General features: G+C 45.1%; 1 protein-coding gene across 3 annotated transcripts in view; it reads right to left on the bottom strand.

The window, feature by feature from the left end:
- Nucleotides 1-17433, bottom strand: part of OPTN (optineurin) — a 41020-nt gene extending 23587 nt beyond the window's left edge. For 2 of the 3 annotated variants that reach the window (XM_039240014.1, XM_039240016.1), the window contains exons 1-5: nt 17251-17433; nt 9643-9819; nt 8815-9017; nt 4209-4391; nt 1380-1453 (exon numbers count right to left, since the gene is read on the bottom strand). In XM_039240014.1, the coding sequence (XP_039095945.1) occupies nt 1380-1453; nt 4209-4391; nt 8815-9017; nt 9643-9808 (626 nt within the window). In that variant the 5' untranslated portion in view covers nt 9809-9819; nt 17251-17433. Of the gene's footprint in view, nt 1-1379; nt 1454-4208; nt 4392-8814; nt 9018-9642; nt 9820-16335; nt 16353-17250 lie in introns of those variants that run through there. The other variant, XM_039240015.1, reaches the window with a different exon arrangement.
- Between the last annotated feature and the right edge of the window lie 1004 nt (nt 17434-18437).

Raw genomic sequence — 18437 nt, 5'->3', positions numbered from 1 at the left:
CTGGCCATGTGTAGCAACATGGATGGACCTTGAGGGTGTTATGCTGAGCGAAATAAGTCAGGCAGAGAAGGACAAATATCATATGTTTGCACATATAGGAGGATTAGGAGGAACTTGACGGAGGAACATGGGGGAGAAGAAGGGGGGAAATGGTGGGGGAAAGGGAGAGAGGCAAACCATGAGAGACTCTTGAATGCTGACAAAAACTGAGGACTGATGGATGTGTTGGGGGGAGGGAGGAATGGGCATGGAGGAGGACACTTGTGGGGATGAGCACTGGGTGTTATGTGGAAACTAATTTGACAATAAACTATTTGTAAAAAAAAAAAAAAAAAAAAAGACAAACTGTGGCTTTAAAGGGGAAGTGGTTTTGGCAGGTGGATATAAATGAGGAGGAAGTGGCTTGGAAATTCCAAACAGGGCTTTCTTCCTTCCCACCACTTCCAAGGGAAGTCTTTTGATACTAAAAAAGCAACATGGGAGAAAGCTGAGGAACTGCTAACTAAAAAAAGGATAACTTTCATTCATGCCAACTGCCTTGTTGGATGAATGAATATTATCTAACATTTATTTTCTCCCTTGTGCAAGGGCTTGGGAGCATAATTAGACAAAACAATAACAACAATAATAACCTACTTTCACATTTTATAAATACATTCCTTAAGTTCTAGGAGAAAAAATGTATTAAAAGCCTATGAGAGAAGATTACTAGAGAAATGTTCAGGTAACTGTTTCTTTCAAATAGTATTTCAAATACACAGTAGTATTCCGCTTACAGAGGATGGGCCAACAGCCCACTCTGAGTGAGCACGACGTGCAGGAGCCCTGATGGCACCAGTCCTCTCCCAACCCCCCCATCCTCATTTAAGACATTTGCTTCCTAGTATCTACTTGCAACAGGTCAACTTGAGACTCCACAGGTAAGACCTCTGGACAGTGGGTAAGACAGTGACACAGGGCACTAACAGTCATCACCAGAGAAACATTACTCAGTGTTAGTCACCGTGGCTTATCCTTGGAATGAACAGGGAAGAGAGAATGTTAACACCCTTATCAAGCTGGACAGCCTGGTCCAGGTCAAACTACACTGATTAAGTTGGGAAAACAGGAGTCTTCCGATTAAGAGCAAGTTTGTTTTCACATCTTATCTGACGGAAGCTGAAACACTTCTAAACAGAGAGGTGAGGGAGAGTTAGCCTACGAAGGCACCCAACATTGTTCTTAGTCTCTGCCAGTTTGGGCTGCAACGTGAAATATTATTCAAGTCGAACATTCTTAAAAGGTCCTGGTATAAAGTAGTAAGAATTGACTTTCGCAGCCCATCATGTTTGACCTCCCAGCAAGGGTGTCTCCAGTGGCCTTAGCCCTTCTTCACATACGTGTCAACGGAAGCAGTTCTTATGCGCCCAGGACTCGTCTTGATTTCTTTCACGGCCACATCTGCTTCTCCTTCCTGTCAAGGCAGAAATGAAAGAGATCTGACATGGTATGTCTGTGAGACAAATGCTTTACCAGAAGAGAAAAAGGCAAAAGATCAAGAATTTTGATGGCATGCAACCCAAGGAATCTACCAACATTTGAATGTGAGATGTTTAAATTAGGTCACTAAAATGGAATGGAAATTTACCCTTCCCTCACCCCGCACACCCTGTCCAAATTATAAATATCCAGGGCCAAGGCGTGAAGGTTGGTCTCTCATCCAGGATAGTCAACCTGACCCCAAGCACATGAAAGCCTATCTCCTCCTTCTCCTTGGCAGTCCCCTTCTTTCCCAAATAAAGGTCACACGAAGCTAGTGACAACTCCACACACCTTCCCTGCACAGGCCTTTAAAATGCACAATGTTGGAACTCGCTGAAGCCATGTTGAAAAAGAAGCTGCTTTCTGTGGGCGAGGCTCACAATGCACAAGGTTGGCTCCTATTAGAAATTCACATACATTGTGGGCCATTTAAGGGAACAAGATGTCTAAGGCCCGTTAAATGATCTGAAAGACATTTATATTCCAAGGAACTTGCAGGAAAATCTTGCAGAAATGCACAAAGATAGTTCTAGATCATTCTGACTGTCTGCATTCTTCCTAAATCTTGGGCAGTGTTTTCAGGTTCACAGAAGCAAGGCAAGAAAAGCATGTTTACACTAAAAGTAACTGTCACTCATCAGATCAGTGAAGGAGTACATTATGTCAACCATGAAGACTAAAGGAAGAAGCCTCATATGGAAACTTCTGATATGCTTTCTAGACTTCCTGAATTCTGCCAGTTATCTGCAAAGGTGAAAGCTGTTTGATCAAACTTGTGTTTCATAATCTTTGGTCCTCTGCAGAAAGGAGACTCTACTCTGGCAGAGTGTAAAATACCAATTCCATTTGGTATTTTATTTATTATTTTTTAATGTTTATTTATTATTGAGAGAGAGAGAGAGAGAGAGACAGAGCATGAGCAGGGGAGAGGCAGAGAGAGAGAGAGGGAGACACATAATCCGAAGCAGACTCCAGGCTCTGGGCTGTTAGATGGAGCCCAATGTGGGGTTCCAGCTCACGAACCACGAGATCATGACCTAAGCCGAAGTCAGATGCTTAACCGACTTAGTCACCCAGACGCCTCTCCATTTGGTATTTGAATTCTCTTGATTTCAGCTACCGTTAATGTACCCAAAGATTTCTTAGGGAGCATGTTTGGCAAGGTTGTTGAGAGCCATTTCCCCATCCTACTACTCTTTAGGGCAGCAAATGAGTTGGAAAGCAAAGACAGTCGTGCACTAATAATTCCAACACCCCCAGAAGTTTAGCCTTTTACAAACTCCAAGATACATTTTTCTCTCTCAGAGACACAATCTCTTTTCCTCTATCAGATGTACGGTTTGGCAAAGCTAAAATGCCAGTGTGGATCACAGAGGACCTTGTCCTTAGGTGTTTTTCTCCATCACTAGTCCACCTTTTTTAGCAGTGACAAAGGGGAGGCCCCTCCGTGTTTCATCTACCTGCCCTGCTCTTTGGCCTGACCATGTGCACACCCAGATGTGGACCCAACAGACGTCACTCTTGTGCTCAGGAAGAGGCTGGCACCTGCCATGTCACTGCCTTACTGAGCTTACTGCATTTTTGGTTCCACAGAAATGTGTCGGACCCCGTGGGCTTCAAACTCCGCTCTTAGAGGCACCCAGACAGCTGCTGTTAGAAGCGGGAGTGAAGTCAAGGTTGACCCTCAACCATAACCCCAGTCAGTGGCTCTGCTCTTTCTCTTCTCCACTTCTTGTTGTTTTTTGTTTTTTTTTTAAGTTTTCTTACATTTATTTTTTATTTAAAAAATTTTTTTAATGTTTTTTATTTATTTCTGAGAGAGAGAGAGAGAGCACAGGCAGGGGAGGGTCAGAGAGAGAGGGAGACACAGAATCCGAAATAGGCTCCAGGCTCTGAGCTGGCTGTCAGCACAGAGCCCGATGTGGGGCTCGAACCCACAAACTGTGAGATCATGACCTGAGCCGAAGCCAGACGCTTAATTGATTAAGCCACCCAGGCGCCCCTTATTCATTTTTGAGAGACAGAATGAGACAGAGAATGAGTGGGGGAGGGGCAGAGAGAGAGGGAGACACAGAATCCAAAGCAGGCTCCAGGCTCTCTGAGATGTCAGCACAGAGCCTGATGCAGGGCTCAAACCCACGAACCATGAGATCATGACCTGGGCTGAAGTCGGACGCTCAACTGACTGAGCCATCCAGGCGTCGCTCTCCGCTTCATGTTTTTAACAAACTATGGTTGCTTGTAAGGCTCATTTGAAAAAGAAGGTTCTATTATTAAAAAGTATTTTAAAGCCATCACTTTCCTGCATCTGATCATGATTCTGCTCACTGAAGGCCAATGCTGACCACACCTAAGGATCTGGTCTGAAAAAGTTGATGGCTTTTGTTTTCTTTTTTAGATCTGTCACAAAATGTCTGATTTGTTGGGACATATGGAAAGAAAAAAAACTACCTCTTTTGTCATAAACGGTAATTTACCAATGAATCAACATTCTTCCATTTCAGCTATGAGAGCCCTCACGAGCAGTATGTCATGTTTAAAAACAAGAGCCAATTTATCTTGCTGATGTTGATGGTGAAATTCCCCCACCACCTGGCCTCCGTGTATTGAAAAGACACGGTGGTCATCTAGGTGCCTATGGAGGTTTTGTAATTTGCATAAAACAAAGTCAAGACTACGATGCTTACAGCCATCCTGATTTCAACAAAGGAGTCTTCCGAGGGGCCGCCTGAGCTCAGCTTGAGCTGAAGTTCAGACACGATGCCCAGGAGATCTGCCTTTTCAGCTTGAAGACGGGCCACCTGGGTCTTCAGCTGTTCCATTTCCTGGTCTGCTTCTGCCTTGGGGATGCTTTGGTCCCCAGTGGGGTCCTGGAAATGACAAGAAGCAAAGCAAATCAGTGAATCAAACGAACACCTGGTCATCAAACTCAAGCGTCCCCACAGCCCATGGCAAGACAGCTATGCTTTATGGCAGAAAATTCTAGACTTTTCTTGAAGATGTATTTTTATATAACACCTAAAATAGAAAATTTTACATTATTTTATCATATTCAAATAGAAAACTAAAATAACTTTATGACAAAAAAAAATAAAGGCTTCCTAGCACAGTGGAATAATCTAATATGAAAATAACCAGTCAGACTTCGACAATGGTAAACTTGTAAGATGTAGTCCAGAATCTCAGAAAATAAGGGCAGAGAGTCTGCCAAAATCAACCTCTTATCTTTTCTTCTTCCTACAAACCCAGAACCTTCCCCCACCCCCATACTTGTCACGTATAGTTAGAAACCAAAGCACCAAGACGTTTCGTTACTTGGTACATGAAAGGCAAAAGACAACAAAAGGTCCAAAATTCTCCCGGGTGTGTGGGCTGGTTGCTAGAATACTGGTGTTTTTAGGTTGCTAAAAGTAAGCCTGGTGAGAAAGAAAAACTGAAAATTCAGAGGCTGCTACCAAAGGTAAAAAGAAAAAAAATTAAATTCTGTTCTATATACACATTAATAGTAAACATTCACCTTTCACTAATATCAAGTACGTGTTGCTTTCCTCTTGCTGCAATTACCACACGTGACAAAGGTGTAAGAGAGAAACCGTGTTTGGATGTGGTGTTTGCACCTGCGAGCAGGGAAAACAGGTTCCAGCCCACACCCTGCTAATCACTGTGTGTGCCGCCCTGAGTGGATTCACTTAATGTCTTGGCCTTGGTTTTCTTGGGTTAGAAAGGAAGATGGTGGCAGCAAATGATCTCGTTGGTCCCTTCCAGCTGTGACCTTAGAGGCCTCTCTGGTTTCCTCCTCAGGAAACTTTCATCGCTTTTATGAACATGGCACCACCAGAAATATACACTTGAGATTATCAGAGAATTACAACACATCAGGAAGTTCTCTCTCTCTCTCTCACATATGCACACACAAACCATCTCTCTGATAGATTTCCTAAGGAACTGTACACAGACACAGAGGCTCTTAGGAGAACCCAAAAAGCACCAGAAAGAATACGTATGGACGATAAACCGGCTGGTCCACAAAATAGTAAAAAGTGGAGGGAAACGGATTAATGGGCAACATGAGAGTGCCCCTCACACCAGCAAGGCTGTGCTCTTCCTTCCCAGGGAGTATTCCCTTGCCACAAAACCACCACGGGCCTGAGAGAAAAGAACACACTGTGAACCTGACGAGTCAGGCGTGCAAGGAGCGGTTATCAGCCTATGCACCCTCGCTCAGTCCTGACTAATCCCAAAGAAACATACATGTCCAGGGACGGAAACAATCAAAGGAGAGGCACTGCTTGGCCTAGAACCAGGAAGGAAGCAGGTGAGGGCAAGGTTGTGCCCTATCAGGAATCTTCACATTTTCCTGCTGGACTCCTCTGAGGCCATCTTCTAGAACGGATTTCTAAAGCCACTTTTGTATAAGGGTAGGAAACAGAGTTTTAACCAAGTGTCTGAGCGCCAGGGATATAAGGCCATGATCCTGGAAGCTCAGACTGTCAGGTTAACTTTCTTTTTCACAATGGTGAGGATCTCTTCACTCTCCTTGGGCAATTCTGAATCTACTTATCTAGCCGTAAAATAACATGTTAAAAATCTCTTCATTTTACTATTGAGATTCTTTCCATTCCCTTCCTGAACTAGAATGCACACTTTGTATTCTCTCTGATCAACCTCGACTCCATCATCTGTCACTGTCTTGTATCACTTTTAGGCACCTGCCATTGACTTTCATGCAACACAGCAGCTCTACTTCTTGCGTGCTTGTATCACTCCTCCATCCTGCTGTCCGGGAAATCTGCCCAGGCTAACATGCCGTTTTATGATCCTGGAAGAAACATCCATCTAATGGCCTCTGCCTCACAATCTGTACAGAAAAGAAAAGGCTGTTCTCTTTACAGATGCTTATAATGTATGATTCTGTGAAATTGGACAGGACAATTAACACCTCAGCCTCACCGTGAGAATCAGAAGGCAGATCTCCAAAAGAAATTCCCTACTCCCTTTCCCTGTGTGACACAGAACACGTGAGAGGCTCTAGTGGCTGGAGGGGACTCCCTGGAGAACCAGCAGCGAGTGAGAAAAGTCAGAGGTTTTGAGAGCTCCAAGTCAGGAAAGCGAGACCCTAAATTTTACAAATCACCTGAACTGGCCCATGGAAAAAAAATCAAAGAGGCAGGGAGGCAATAGGCAGGCCTGGGAGGCACATTTTAGGGAGAGAAAGCTGATGACCAAGGTTCTAAAGAGCCGTGAATGTCTCTGTCCAAGCACCCAAGTCCTCTGTCCCAAGGACTCACTTCTGAGTCTTGCTTATAGCAAGACTGTTTCATCTGATCTTCTGCACTGTAAATTGTCCGTAGCTCCAGCTTCTGTTCTCAACTTCTCCCAATACTGGGAATTTTTAGGAAAACCCATAGGCAGATGCTTCTGGAAGCTTCTTTCTGAGCTTCAGGGCTATAGCCCCAGCAGGCTGATGCCAGCTGTCAGCTCACATCCCAAAAGGCCAAAGAGGAGAAGAGTTTAAGATATTTTCTTCCAGAGAGTAGAAAATATATTCATATACCCCAGGTGATCATGTCTTCAGAGTATTCTACCTCGAAAATATTTTGACACTTGAGAGATTTCTACCAAAGAAGTGACTTAATGTTCTCTGGGGCGCCTGGGTGGCTTAGTCAGTTAAGTGTCCATCTTCGGCTCAGGTCATGATCTTGTGGTTTATGAGTTAGAGCCCCACATCAGGCTCTGCTGACAGCTGAGAGCCTGGAGCCTGCTTCAGATTCTGTGTCTTCCCCTCTCTGTGCCCCTCCCCCGCTCATGCTCTGTCTCTCAATAATAAATACATGTTAAAAAAAAAAAAAGTGACTTAATGCTCTTTGAACTGCAAGAAAAGTTGAAGCATCAGATGTGAAAAGTCTTCTCAGCAACGAATCACTTCCTACACACATGAAATTTATGAAAATAGAACGTCCACACTGTCCCGTGAGCAGGGATTAATGAATAAAGCACTGACATAAACCACAGTATTTCTCTCAACAACCCTTCATTCTTTAGATTATTCCAGATTGTCCCCTTTTCATTACTTTCTTTCCCTTATCTTTCTTTTCACTCTTTACCCAAGAAATCAGAGATCAACGGAGCTCAAGGTATCTCAAGGAAAATCACTGATGTCTGGGATTCCATCCTCCCTGAGTCAAACCAGTGCTCCATCCTACAGAGGGCTGCTAAGTTTACGGCTGGGGAGAAAGTGAAGAGCAGATGTCCATCCCAATGAACAATACCCAGTGAGCCTTAGAATATCGGCAGATCCTTCAAGTGTGTTTTCATATATCCTTTTTCCTTCTACTCACATCTTTAACATCCACTCCTGGCCCGTGGGCATTTTTCTCTGGTTCTTTGGGTCAATGAAAATGTGGCAACCGTACAGCTTCCTGCTACAGCATGACGTGTTGCACCATTTTTCAAAAGCAAATGTAAAATGTAAACTGAGTCTCTATGGTAGACTGGGGGAAAGGACAAGATCAGAAGGCAAAACTTCCCAGTCATAGATTTTTTAAAAATGTTTATTTTTGAGAGAGAGAAAGAGCATGCAGAGGAGGGGCAAAGAGAGACAGAGACACAGAATCTGAAGCCGGCTCCAGGCTCCAACCTGTCAGCACAGAGCCTGATGCAGGGCTTGAACTCACAAATGGTGAGATCATGACCTCTGCCAAAGTCAGATGCTTACCCAACTGGGCCACCCAGGAACCCCCTGAGTCACAGATTTTCTTAAATGCAATTTTATATGAAAGACATAAACTAAAAGCTAACCTTTGGGTGATTCTAGGCAAAGGTTGTCCTACACCATCTACAATGAATACAAAGTACTGATTTATAACTACAACCTTCTTTTGACTATAACCAGTATGGTCAAAGCTGTACAAACTTCCTTCCCCCAAAGGAGATCATACATGATCCTTGAAACTGCAACCAACCTCCTCAGCAAGAACAGTATTTTCTTTCTTTTTATTTTTTTTAAATGTTTATTTATTTTGAGAGAGAGAGTCCCAAGCAGGCTCCACACTGTCAGCGCCAAGCCTGATGCAGGGCTCAATCCCACAACCCATGGGATCATGACCTGAGCTGAAATCAAGAGTTGGATGCCCAACGGACTGAGCCACCCAGGCGCCCCAATTTTTTAGGATGATACGGAATACTCATCTAGTCTGAACTGTGAAAGGTTTTGATCCAGAAGTCTAGATGAGAAAGTGTCTACTCTAAATGTTGCTAAAAGACAATAGAATCACAACAGATCAGTCTGCTCACCTCAAGGGACCTTTCTGTTCTCCCTTTTAGTTTTCCAAGTTCTTCCTTCAGTTTTTCATTTTCATGACTCAAAGCCATGAGGCGCTCTTTGGCTTCCTTGCTCTGTGTCTCAAAAAAGAGGCGTTCTTCCTTCTGTTTCTCTGTCCAGGCTGAAAGCTCTTCAAATCGCCCTTTCATAGCCTGATTATTTAGCTTCATGGCTTCTGTAGAGGATTCAGAGTGAGAGTGTCATGGATCAGTCTTGACTTGATGAATCCCACCTCCCTCTAGACTACCCTCATCACGTAGCTTGGAATCTAAAGGAGCCGTGCTTGGCCTGGGCCCCAGGGTCGGCAGGAAAAAGACTGTAGCAAGGTTGAGTGGTTTTTGCTTCCAGATAGGACCGGGGGTCTAAAGTTGTTTCCAGTCCTCTGAAGACTCCAGAAAACAAAGGTGGTTTGGGTATCTCCGCTACAGCACATGTGGTACGGCACAGCTTTGAACACCATCCTGCCGGAAACCATGGCCTGAGACACTAGGATGCTCTCTGTGAACAAGGGCATGTTTAGGACTGACTCTGGAATAATAGTAGCCTTTCTCCCTGTTTCTTTCTAAATAGACTGTCATTGTGCCATTCCCTGAGGAATATAAGTACTTTTTATTCTTACCTGCATCCCAAAGTAAACAACAGAAGCAATTTTTAGCCTTACCCAAAGCTACACTCTGGGCTCTTCCTCCAGGTAGTGAAACAGAGAGTAGGAAGTTCACCAATAAGGCTTTTCGCGAAGAGATTTGGTTCACGAAGGCCCAGGGTGGATGGAGAAACCCCGGGGGCCGGCGGCTGCTCACCTTTAAGCTGATGGTTCTCGGTCAGGAGCTCCTTCATCTGCTGTAGCAGTTCCTCTGGTGTGAACGTGTCCAGATTTGGGTGGGCCAGGTTGGGGGGTCCATTTCCTGTGGGTTCGTTGGGGCTGTCCCCCTTTTCAGTCAAGCAACTAAGTGGTTGGTGGGACATGGCAGAAGGACCTACAGAAAAGTCACGGAAAAGTCACAGGCTGAAAAGAGAGCTGTCTTTCCTCTACAAGGGGCCCCCACGAGCCTTGCAAATCCACTGGCAACCACCGGTGAGTTTTCTGAAAGTTGCCTACTTCCCTCCAATTACATTTTGGACATTTTTGATTCTTCCTTTTTAAAAAAAATTTTTTTTAATGTTTGTTTGTTTTTATTTATTTATTTGAGAGAGGAAGAGAGAGATAGTGAATGGGGGAGAGGTTGAGAGAGCAGGAGACGCAGAATCTGAAGCAGCTCCAGGCTCTGAGCTGTCAGCACAGGGCCCAACACAGGGCTCTAACTCACCGACAGTGAGATCATGACCTGAGCTGAAGTCGGATGCCCCAACGACCGAGTCACCCAGGTGCCCCTGATTTTTCCTTTTAAACAAAAAGTGTACGTGCTACCATCTGTGTGTATGCATGTGCACATGCGTCCGTGTAAGTGGGGGCAGTGAGGAGTGGCAAAATGGGGAGCAAGAGAAGAGCATAATATTGTGATAATTAGGGCAGAGGGATTCATGAAGGTTTCAAGCATATATCTGCAGGCATGGGTAAAATATCATTAAATTGGTTTTCCTGTGCAAATCTTTGAAGCTCAAATCTCTCTGTTGTAGGTGAACTGCATAGAAAGTGAATTATATGTCAATAAAGCTGTTTAAAAATTTTCTATATTTTAGCTCTTGCATTTTTGGCTAAGAGAAAAGGGAGAATTAATGTATTCTGGATGCTTACTACATGCTGAATCACTGCATCAGACATGTCAGTTTCTAATCCTCACGAAAACTCAGCTAGATGGCTATTTTACAGGAGACAGAGCTGAGCTCACAGAGGGTTTATAGCTCATCTAAGGTCACTTAATAAGAGGTGCAACCGAGCATTAACGATGACTCCAAAACCCAGCCCTGTAAAACAATAAAGATGCTGCTGACTATTTAGGCTTCGGCATTCAATAGTTCTGCAGAGCACACTTACAAGACAAAGAGATCCTGTTTACTGACTGCATGTTCTGAGAAAATTCTAAGCATACCACTTTATTTTGTAGAGGGGTTAATGTGGACATAAATAAGACAGACGAGTGTATCTCAGGTCCATTTATACATGTCCTCCCACCTGAGAGAACCCAGGAATCTCTTCTAACAACTGGCTACATGCTATAGGCAAACGTTTTCTTCTTTGTGCTTCGTGAAGATGATGATAAGCCTTTTCACGACAACCACCGAGTCACTGAACAGGTCAGTGGAAGGCACAGAAGGCTAAGCGCACTCTCTGATGCGTTGCTGGATCATAACATCTATGCATGCTCACGGGGACCATATATTAAAATGCAGCCAGACACGCAGGTGCCTCCTCCCATGCCAACAGGAGGCAAGGCCTGGGGTTCTCTGGAGGTCCCTGGACCCGGGAGCCTGGAGACTTGCCTTCCATCTGAAAGAAGCTGCACACAGGACAGCAGGCCTGGCTTCTCCCCTGCGCAGCCATTTAAAGCCTCACTTTAATGAGGACAGCGATTTATGAAGGGAAAACACTGACGAAGCACACCGTTCAACTGTGAGCCTTTAGAAGGTATCTTCGGTTCATATACCCAAATGCATTTAGAAGAGACCTGTTGTGAAATGCTGAGGCATAGGAGCACATGTACCCCAATGTTCATAGCAGCACTCTCTACAATAGCTAAAACATGGAAAGAGCCTAAGTGTCCATCAACAGATGAATGGATCAAGAAGATGTGGTTTATCTATACCATGGAATACTACATGGCAATGAGAAACAATGAAATCTGGCCATGTGTAGCAACATGGATGGACCTTGAGGGTGTTATGCTGAGCGAAATAAGTCAGGCAGAGAAGGACAAATACCATATGTTTGCACGTATAGGAGGATTAGGAGGAACTTGACGGAGGACCAAGGGGGAGAAGAAGGGCGGAAATGGTGGGGGAAAGGGAGAGAGGCAAACCATGAGAGACTCTTGAATGCTGACAAAAACTGAGGACTGATGGATGTGGGGGGGAGGGGGGGATGGGCATGAAGGAGGGCACTTTGGGGATGAGCACTGAGTGTTATGTAGAAACTAATTTGACAATAAACTATTTGTAAAAAAAAAAAAAAAAAAAAAGAAGAGACCTGTTGTCTTGGCATTCGATGACTAGAACAGCCTGCTTTTGTTTTCCCCCATAATTTGGATAAAATAATTTGAACAAAAACAATTTGGAGAATGCCAGTTTCTTTCCATAAAATTCATTTTTGCACAGTCTGAGGTCAGAGCTCACATTTCATAAACATGGGTTTTTTTCCCCCTAAATAACAGGAATACTAAAATTCTACGTAAGAGACCTACAGATAAAATCCTTGCAATGTGTATCATCTGCTTGTCAACATTCAATTGCTCAGCTCTTCAACGATCATATTTTGTTAAAGTAAATGAGGGGCGGTGCCTGGGGGGCTCAGTCGGTTAAGCATCAGCCTTTAGCTCAGGTCAGGATCTCATGGCTCGTGAGTGTGAGCCCCACATCGGCTGTCTGCTGTCAGCGAAGAGCCCACTTAGGATCCTGTCTCCCTCTCTCTCTGCTCCTCCCTTGTTCATGGGGGTGCACGTGCTCTCTCAAAACTAAATTAACATTTAGGAAAAAAAAAAGTAAATGGAAACATTTCATGGATGTTTTTTAAAAAAGTCCCTAGGCAGTTCTCTAGAGATGTGCTTGGTTTCATTTTATTGTGTAAGCATTTCTCCTTCATGGTTTTTCAAGGGAGAGGAAAGGGGAGAGAGAAGGAGAGAAGAGGGAAAGTGTGGGCAGGGGAGGGGAGAAAAGAAAGATTTTCCCTTTAAAATTATTCAGGTAGTTTCCTCCTTGATTTTCCATTACCCTCCTCCCAAGCCTTTAGACACAGCTCTTACGAAGTTAAAACTGGTTGTGACTATTCTAAGTTTTTCAGATTGCCCAGATTTTACAAGGACATGAAGGAAAAAAGCAGGGTTACGCGAAGGGGGACGGAGGAAAAAACACTGGGTACCTGAAGCAGATGTGTGACCCCTACAATGATTTACTGACCTGTGTAGCAAATGATGATCATTACAGTTACTTTCAGCTCAAAAACCCTGGGAAAAGTATTCTTGAGCTTCTGGGGAGATCTGAGTCCAACCCTACCATCCAACACCTCCAACACCCCATCACCCTCCCTGGCCAGGCCACCCTCTCTCACTAATACGTATGCCTGTCCTAACCAATCACAGCGAACTCTTCTTTACCCTGCACTGTTAGGAAAGACTTGATAATTCAAATGTCATAGTAAATAAGAAATTAGCATGTATGCCATGCATAAGCATGTAAATACTCATTACCAAATTTTTACTAAAAGTAATTTAATCACTTTTGAGGGACTCAAAGTGTATCCTAAGATTTTAGAGTATTTAAGGGCATCATTATGAGTTATGAGTACAGTGCCTATGTGAAATGTCTATTGGTAGAATACCTGTTAGAAAAAGCTGAATTTTCTAAGTCTTTAACACCACCTGAGGCTACATTCAATTGAACAAAGAGATGCATTATAACTTCTTGCATACATCTTCAAAGATTACAGAAATTGGAACTAAGCCATTTATTCCAAGGTTCTAATAACAGAAATTTGTTTTGTTTTGTTTTTTTACCAGAATTTCCCATTAAAAAATCCACATAATCTGGATTTGAAAGGGGTCATTTCTTTTTTTCTTTTTCATTTTTAAAATGTAAGCTCTATGCCCAATATGAGCCTTGACTCATGACCCCAAGGTCAAGAGTTGCATTTTCTACCAACTGGGCCAGCCAAACCCTCAGTTCATTCTCTGTATTTAAGAATCTCTTACTGTTTGCCTCCCTCCCTCTCAGTTTGTAACTATTTTTTGAAACATGTCATTTCTAAGCAACGGTGGTATTGAACTCCCGAAGGGCAAATTGATTTAGCACAGGATTTGTCAAGATTTCACCAATGAGGAAGAAGGCAAACTACCTGGACGGTGGATGATCAAAGCAAAATCTCCTAACTTTTATTCCCAGATCTGCTATTTGAATTCTTAAACATATTCTCATTTTTAATTCCAGAGTTCAAATAAGTATAGCAACGACTTGACTTTGTGGGCACGATGGGCATGAGCTTAAATCTCATTCCTGAGTTGGCCTTACAGACGATCCAGTCCAGACATTCAATGCAAGAATGTCTTGTCTAGTTTTTATGGAAGATGGTCATATAGAACAGGCTTGAAAGACTTCAATGACAGAAAATATGAGTAATGACTTTAGCAGGCAATGGCCTGCTCTATTACAGGAAGGTTCCTATCATCAGAAAGTCATTTTGTATTGAGCACAAGTCTGCCTAGTACTGATTCCCACCCACTGGACACTGGACCAGTGAGCATAACAGAGTAAGTCCAGGCCCTTACCCCTGTATCGCTAGTGTTCCAAATCTGCTTAATAAGCATTCACAAGGTTAACCCCCACATGGATACATTAATTTTAAAACAGCGAAAACCTATTTCTTGACCCGACACAATAGGTGGCTACTGGTATAGTCTGGTTTGGGATCACAAAGGGACTAAGAACCCACAACTGCATCAACCAAACCATCATCACCCTGAAAAAAGAATTCGAAGTATGTATCCTATTAAGGGGGAGAAAGAAGCTTCACATTTTATGTCAGAAATGGTATTCTGATTTTGGAATTTGCTAACATACAGAAAGTGAAAATAGATTTAATCTCATCACGTAAGGCAGGGCCCCGGGAGTCATCCTTGAGTCTCTACTCCCTCTTCCCCGGAGTCTAATGGGTCCCCAAGTCCTAGCACTTGTACCTCCTCCCCACCCCTGCCAGCTTAGGTCCAGTCCTTCTCGCCCGGTCCCAGTACAGGGTTTTGGTCTATTTTGCCCCCCACTGTGTCCCCAGCGCCTAGAATACGTGCTGAAGACTCTCCTACAAGGTTTGACTTCTCTCTTTCCACTGCAGCTCCACCACCTCCTTGGTTTCTTTTCCCACAAAGTTCACCCTTCTGCTTAAAACGCTTCCTATACAAGACAGAGTTCCAGCTCCCGAGTGGGAAAAACGTGGCGTTCCGGAGTCTGGCCCCTGCCCACCCACTGGTAGCATCTCCTGTCACCATGCCACTCGCACCCAAGGCACACTGAACAGCTCACAGTTCCCTGCCTTCTTCTGCTTCTCTGCCTGAATCTCTCTTCTCCCCTCTGCGCAAAATGTCTCGTCCCACTTTTGCCCTGGCAAATATCCAGCAGACAGCTGGATGTCCAGCTGAAGTAGATGTCCTGTGAAAAACAAACTGTTCTCTCCTCTAAATACTCAGTAGCACTTGGCCCTGCTGCAAAGTCCCATAATAAGCCCATGCCAGTCCATCTTCTGTCAAACTTCAGTGAAGGTCTCTATTTTATTCTTCCTTGGGGGCAGCACACAGCAGGCTCTCAGCAAATGTTTGTTGAAATGAAATGAAAATACAGTGTAAGGAGGTATTTTAAGGACTAACACTCGTAAAACACTTTCTGCTCTGCAGGTGACAAACCCAGCATGTGAGCACTACCAGTTTTTCTACAGCTCAGTGGCACTCATTTCCAGATTCTTGAACTCAACTTTTAAAACTCGCTTTGAAAATTAGTACTATTTCTTATATTATCCTCAAAGGTATCTGGATGTCACTCGCTAAGACACATTCTATTATTCAATCCTCACCTACGTGTCAAAATGAAAACCTTTAAAATAATATTTTCCTCTGAACGAAACAGATTTCACTTTTTAAAAACAGAGTTTAATTTCTTCCTTTTCATTTGGACTCACTAATCCCATAGATGACAAAGAACATCTCAAATAGTTCCAGTCTCTATAAAATTCAGAAAAAGCAGGACTTGGAGAAGAAAATACTCATTCATCCTTAGTTAAGGGAGAGGGTTCTGTAGGAAGGTAATACAACAGCCGATTCCTTTCAAGAATAAAGTTAGTTTTTCTTTTGTACTTAAAGTAAGTTTCCTTTTTTTAAAAAAAGTATTTATTAATATTATTTTAAAATTCACATCCAAGTTGGTTAGCATATAGTGCAATAATGATTTCAGGAGTAGAATCCAGTGATTCATCCCCTACATATAACACCCAGTGCTCATTCCAACGAGGGTCCTCCTTGATGCCCATCACCCACTCAGCCCATCCCCCCCACCCACAACCCCCTCCAGCAACCCTCAGTTTGTTCTCTGTATTTAGGAGTCTCTTATGGTTTGTCCCCCTCCCTGTTTTTATAGTATTTTTGCTTCCCCTCCCTTCAAGAATAGAGTTTTTGTGTTTTGAAGGGTTTAATTGGATTCCATAGCATAATACACAACCTGAGATCAGTTACCCCCCAAAAATGTTATTTTTATAATGTTGAACATAATATACAAAGAACCACTAAAACTGGCCAAGTAGAAAAACAGAAAACAGTCACCTGGAAGATTCCTGTCTCTCCAGGCCGTATTTAAAGTTCACTTACCTTGTTCATTTCAGGGCAGTTCCTGGCCTTAGCCTCTGCCCTAGCTAGAAATTGTCCGCCCAGTACAAACTGGGCATGACCTGGGAGGTAGCCAAGGTTCCCTAGCTCGTCTCTTCCTCCCCAAAGAGCAGGGGGAGGGGGTGTGTGGGGTTCTTATGTTCATAGTGCTGCCTTGCTTAATCAGATCTGAGGCTTTTGAGGTCCTAACGCCACCTTAACTGGTGTACAGCTCTGTTTTCCATTTCATCCTTCAACAGTTCTGTGGCATACATTTCCATCCAGCAGTTTTCCAGGTGAAGAGGCCAGACCAGAATCTGGGTTTCGTTTTCTCTTTGCGATGTTTACTCCGCCTCCAGCTCACACCTTTCCGACAGTAAGAACTATTCCTTTGGGGTTCTCAGCCTCAACTAGTATTCATAGCTATGTGTGTTTATCCACACAAGCTCTCCTGGACACAACGGCTGTTCAGGAGTCCCACTGCCTTAGAGAGAGGTCACTTGTTCCTTAGTGTTCCTGGGCTATCTCCTAAAGCGAGAGCAGTTTTTGTTTCTCAAAGGTGTACCTTTAGCCACTTCCCATATAACGGGGAGCCGGCGAGATGCTCATTCCCAACCTGCGGGAGGATGTCATCCTTAAACCACCTCTGTGACCTACAGAGGAAGTCTCCTGCGGCCAGGCCGGCCGGTAAATGAAGGAGTGAGGGCGCTTTGGGATAGCCACCCCGCTGCCCTTTCCCACCAGGTCAGGTTCCGCCCAGGCCTGGGAGCCTTCCCAGGGGAGGGGGCGCCCCACCCCTCGCGACCCACACTCCCACAGGCTCGGGGTCGCACCCAAGGGGGCCGCGCTAACAGCTTCCAGTGCGGAAAGGGGACCTCCGCCTCGCCAAGCCTCTGCCCGCCCCTTACCCCCGCTCACCCAGCGCCCGCGCTCCGGCCTCTCTCGGGGTCACTCCTTCCTCGGCATCGTGCCCCCGGGGGGTGGGGGGGGGAGGGCTCCAGACCCGGATGCAGACGCCGACCGGGGCCCGGCTGGGGGTGGCGGCGGGCGCTCCAGGAGCCTGCGGCCGACTTGCGGCCTCCCGACCCCGCCCAGCGCCGCTCAGCTGACCGCCGCGCGGGCCTCGGCGCCTCCGCCGGGAATTTCCCGGGCCCCGCCCCCGAGTCCCCGCCCCCTCCGCAGCCGCGCCCCCTGCAGGCCACGCCCCCTTCCCTGCAGGCCACGCCCCCTCCCGCAGAGTTCGAGCCCCGCGGTCCGCGCAGGTCAAGGCCCGCACCCAGGGAAACGAGGGTTACCCTCAGCAGTGGACTGCCGTGACCGGCGGCGCTCACTGAAAGAAATTATTAATTAAAGGAAGAGTGTGGAGGCAGTCTTCTGCGCTGGAGCCGCGGGGGCTCGACCGAAAAAGGAGGACGGTCCCAGGCATCCTTGGATTGAAGCCTCGACCTCTATTTAAAAGCGTTACATCTAGATATAGTTAACCGAGCATGCCTGACTTTCCATCCGACTTTGCCCTTAAAATAGACCTTTAATTAAAGACACAAAACCTGCAGGATGTTTCTTGGGCCCTTTGTTCAAGAGGCCAACTGTTGACGCCGGGATGAGTCAGGTGTCCCACACAGGTGGGATTACTGGATTGACCTGCACTGTTGGTAAGTAAGAGCACTGATCTACTGCACCGGAGGAGGGAAGATGCCTCCGGATTAGCGAGAATTAAAAGGGAGGAACCAAGAGGAGGAAGGAGAGAGAACCACAATAATTTGCATCCTAAGCACCGAAGGAAGGGTTCAGCAAGGACGCAGATACAAGACCCCTAAGGGCAGCTGACAGCGGGGTCAAGGCGGGCAGCCGATGCCCCCACAATGGATCCCTATGCAGGACGAGAGAACAGAAGTGGGAGAGGGGGAGGAGGGGAGACGAGAGAGGGTCTGAGAACAGGTTCGTGCCAAAGATCACCAAGGACTTAAAACACCAGACATATACCCTAACCTGTAACTCCTGACCCCAGAAGAGGTCTGGGGTTTTATTCTCGGGAGCATCTCTGAACTGCAAAATACCAGGCACAAACCCTAACCCTAACCCCTAACCCAGAAAAAAAGGACTGC

Source organism: Hyaena hyaena, unplaced genomic scaffold, assembly GCF_003009895.1.
Source record: "Hyaena hyaena isolate Hyena2069 unplaced genomic scaffold, ASM300989v1 scaffold_165, whole genome shotgun sequence".
NCBI classification, from domain to species: Eukaryota; Metazoa; Chordata; class Mammalia; order Carnivora; family Hyaenidae; genus Hyaena; species Hyaena hyaena.
Note: the sequence above shows the minus strand (reverse complement) of the source record. Positions and strands in the feature narration are given on the sequence as shown.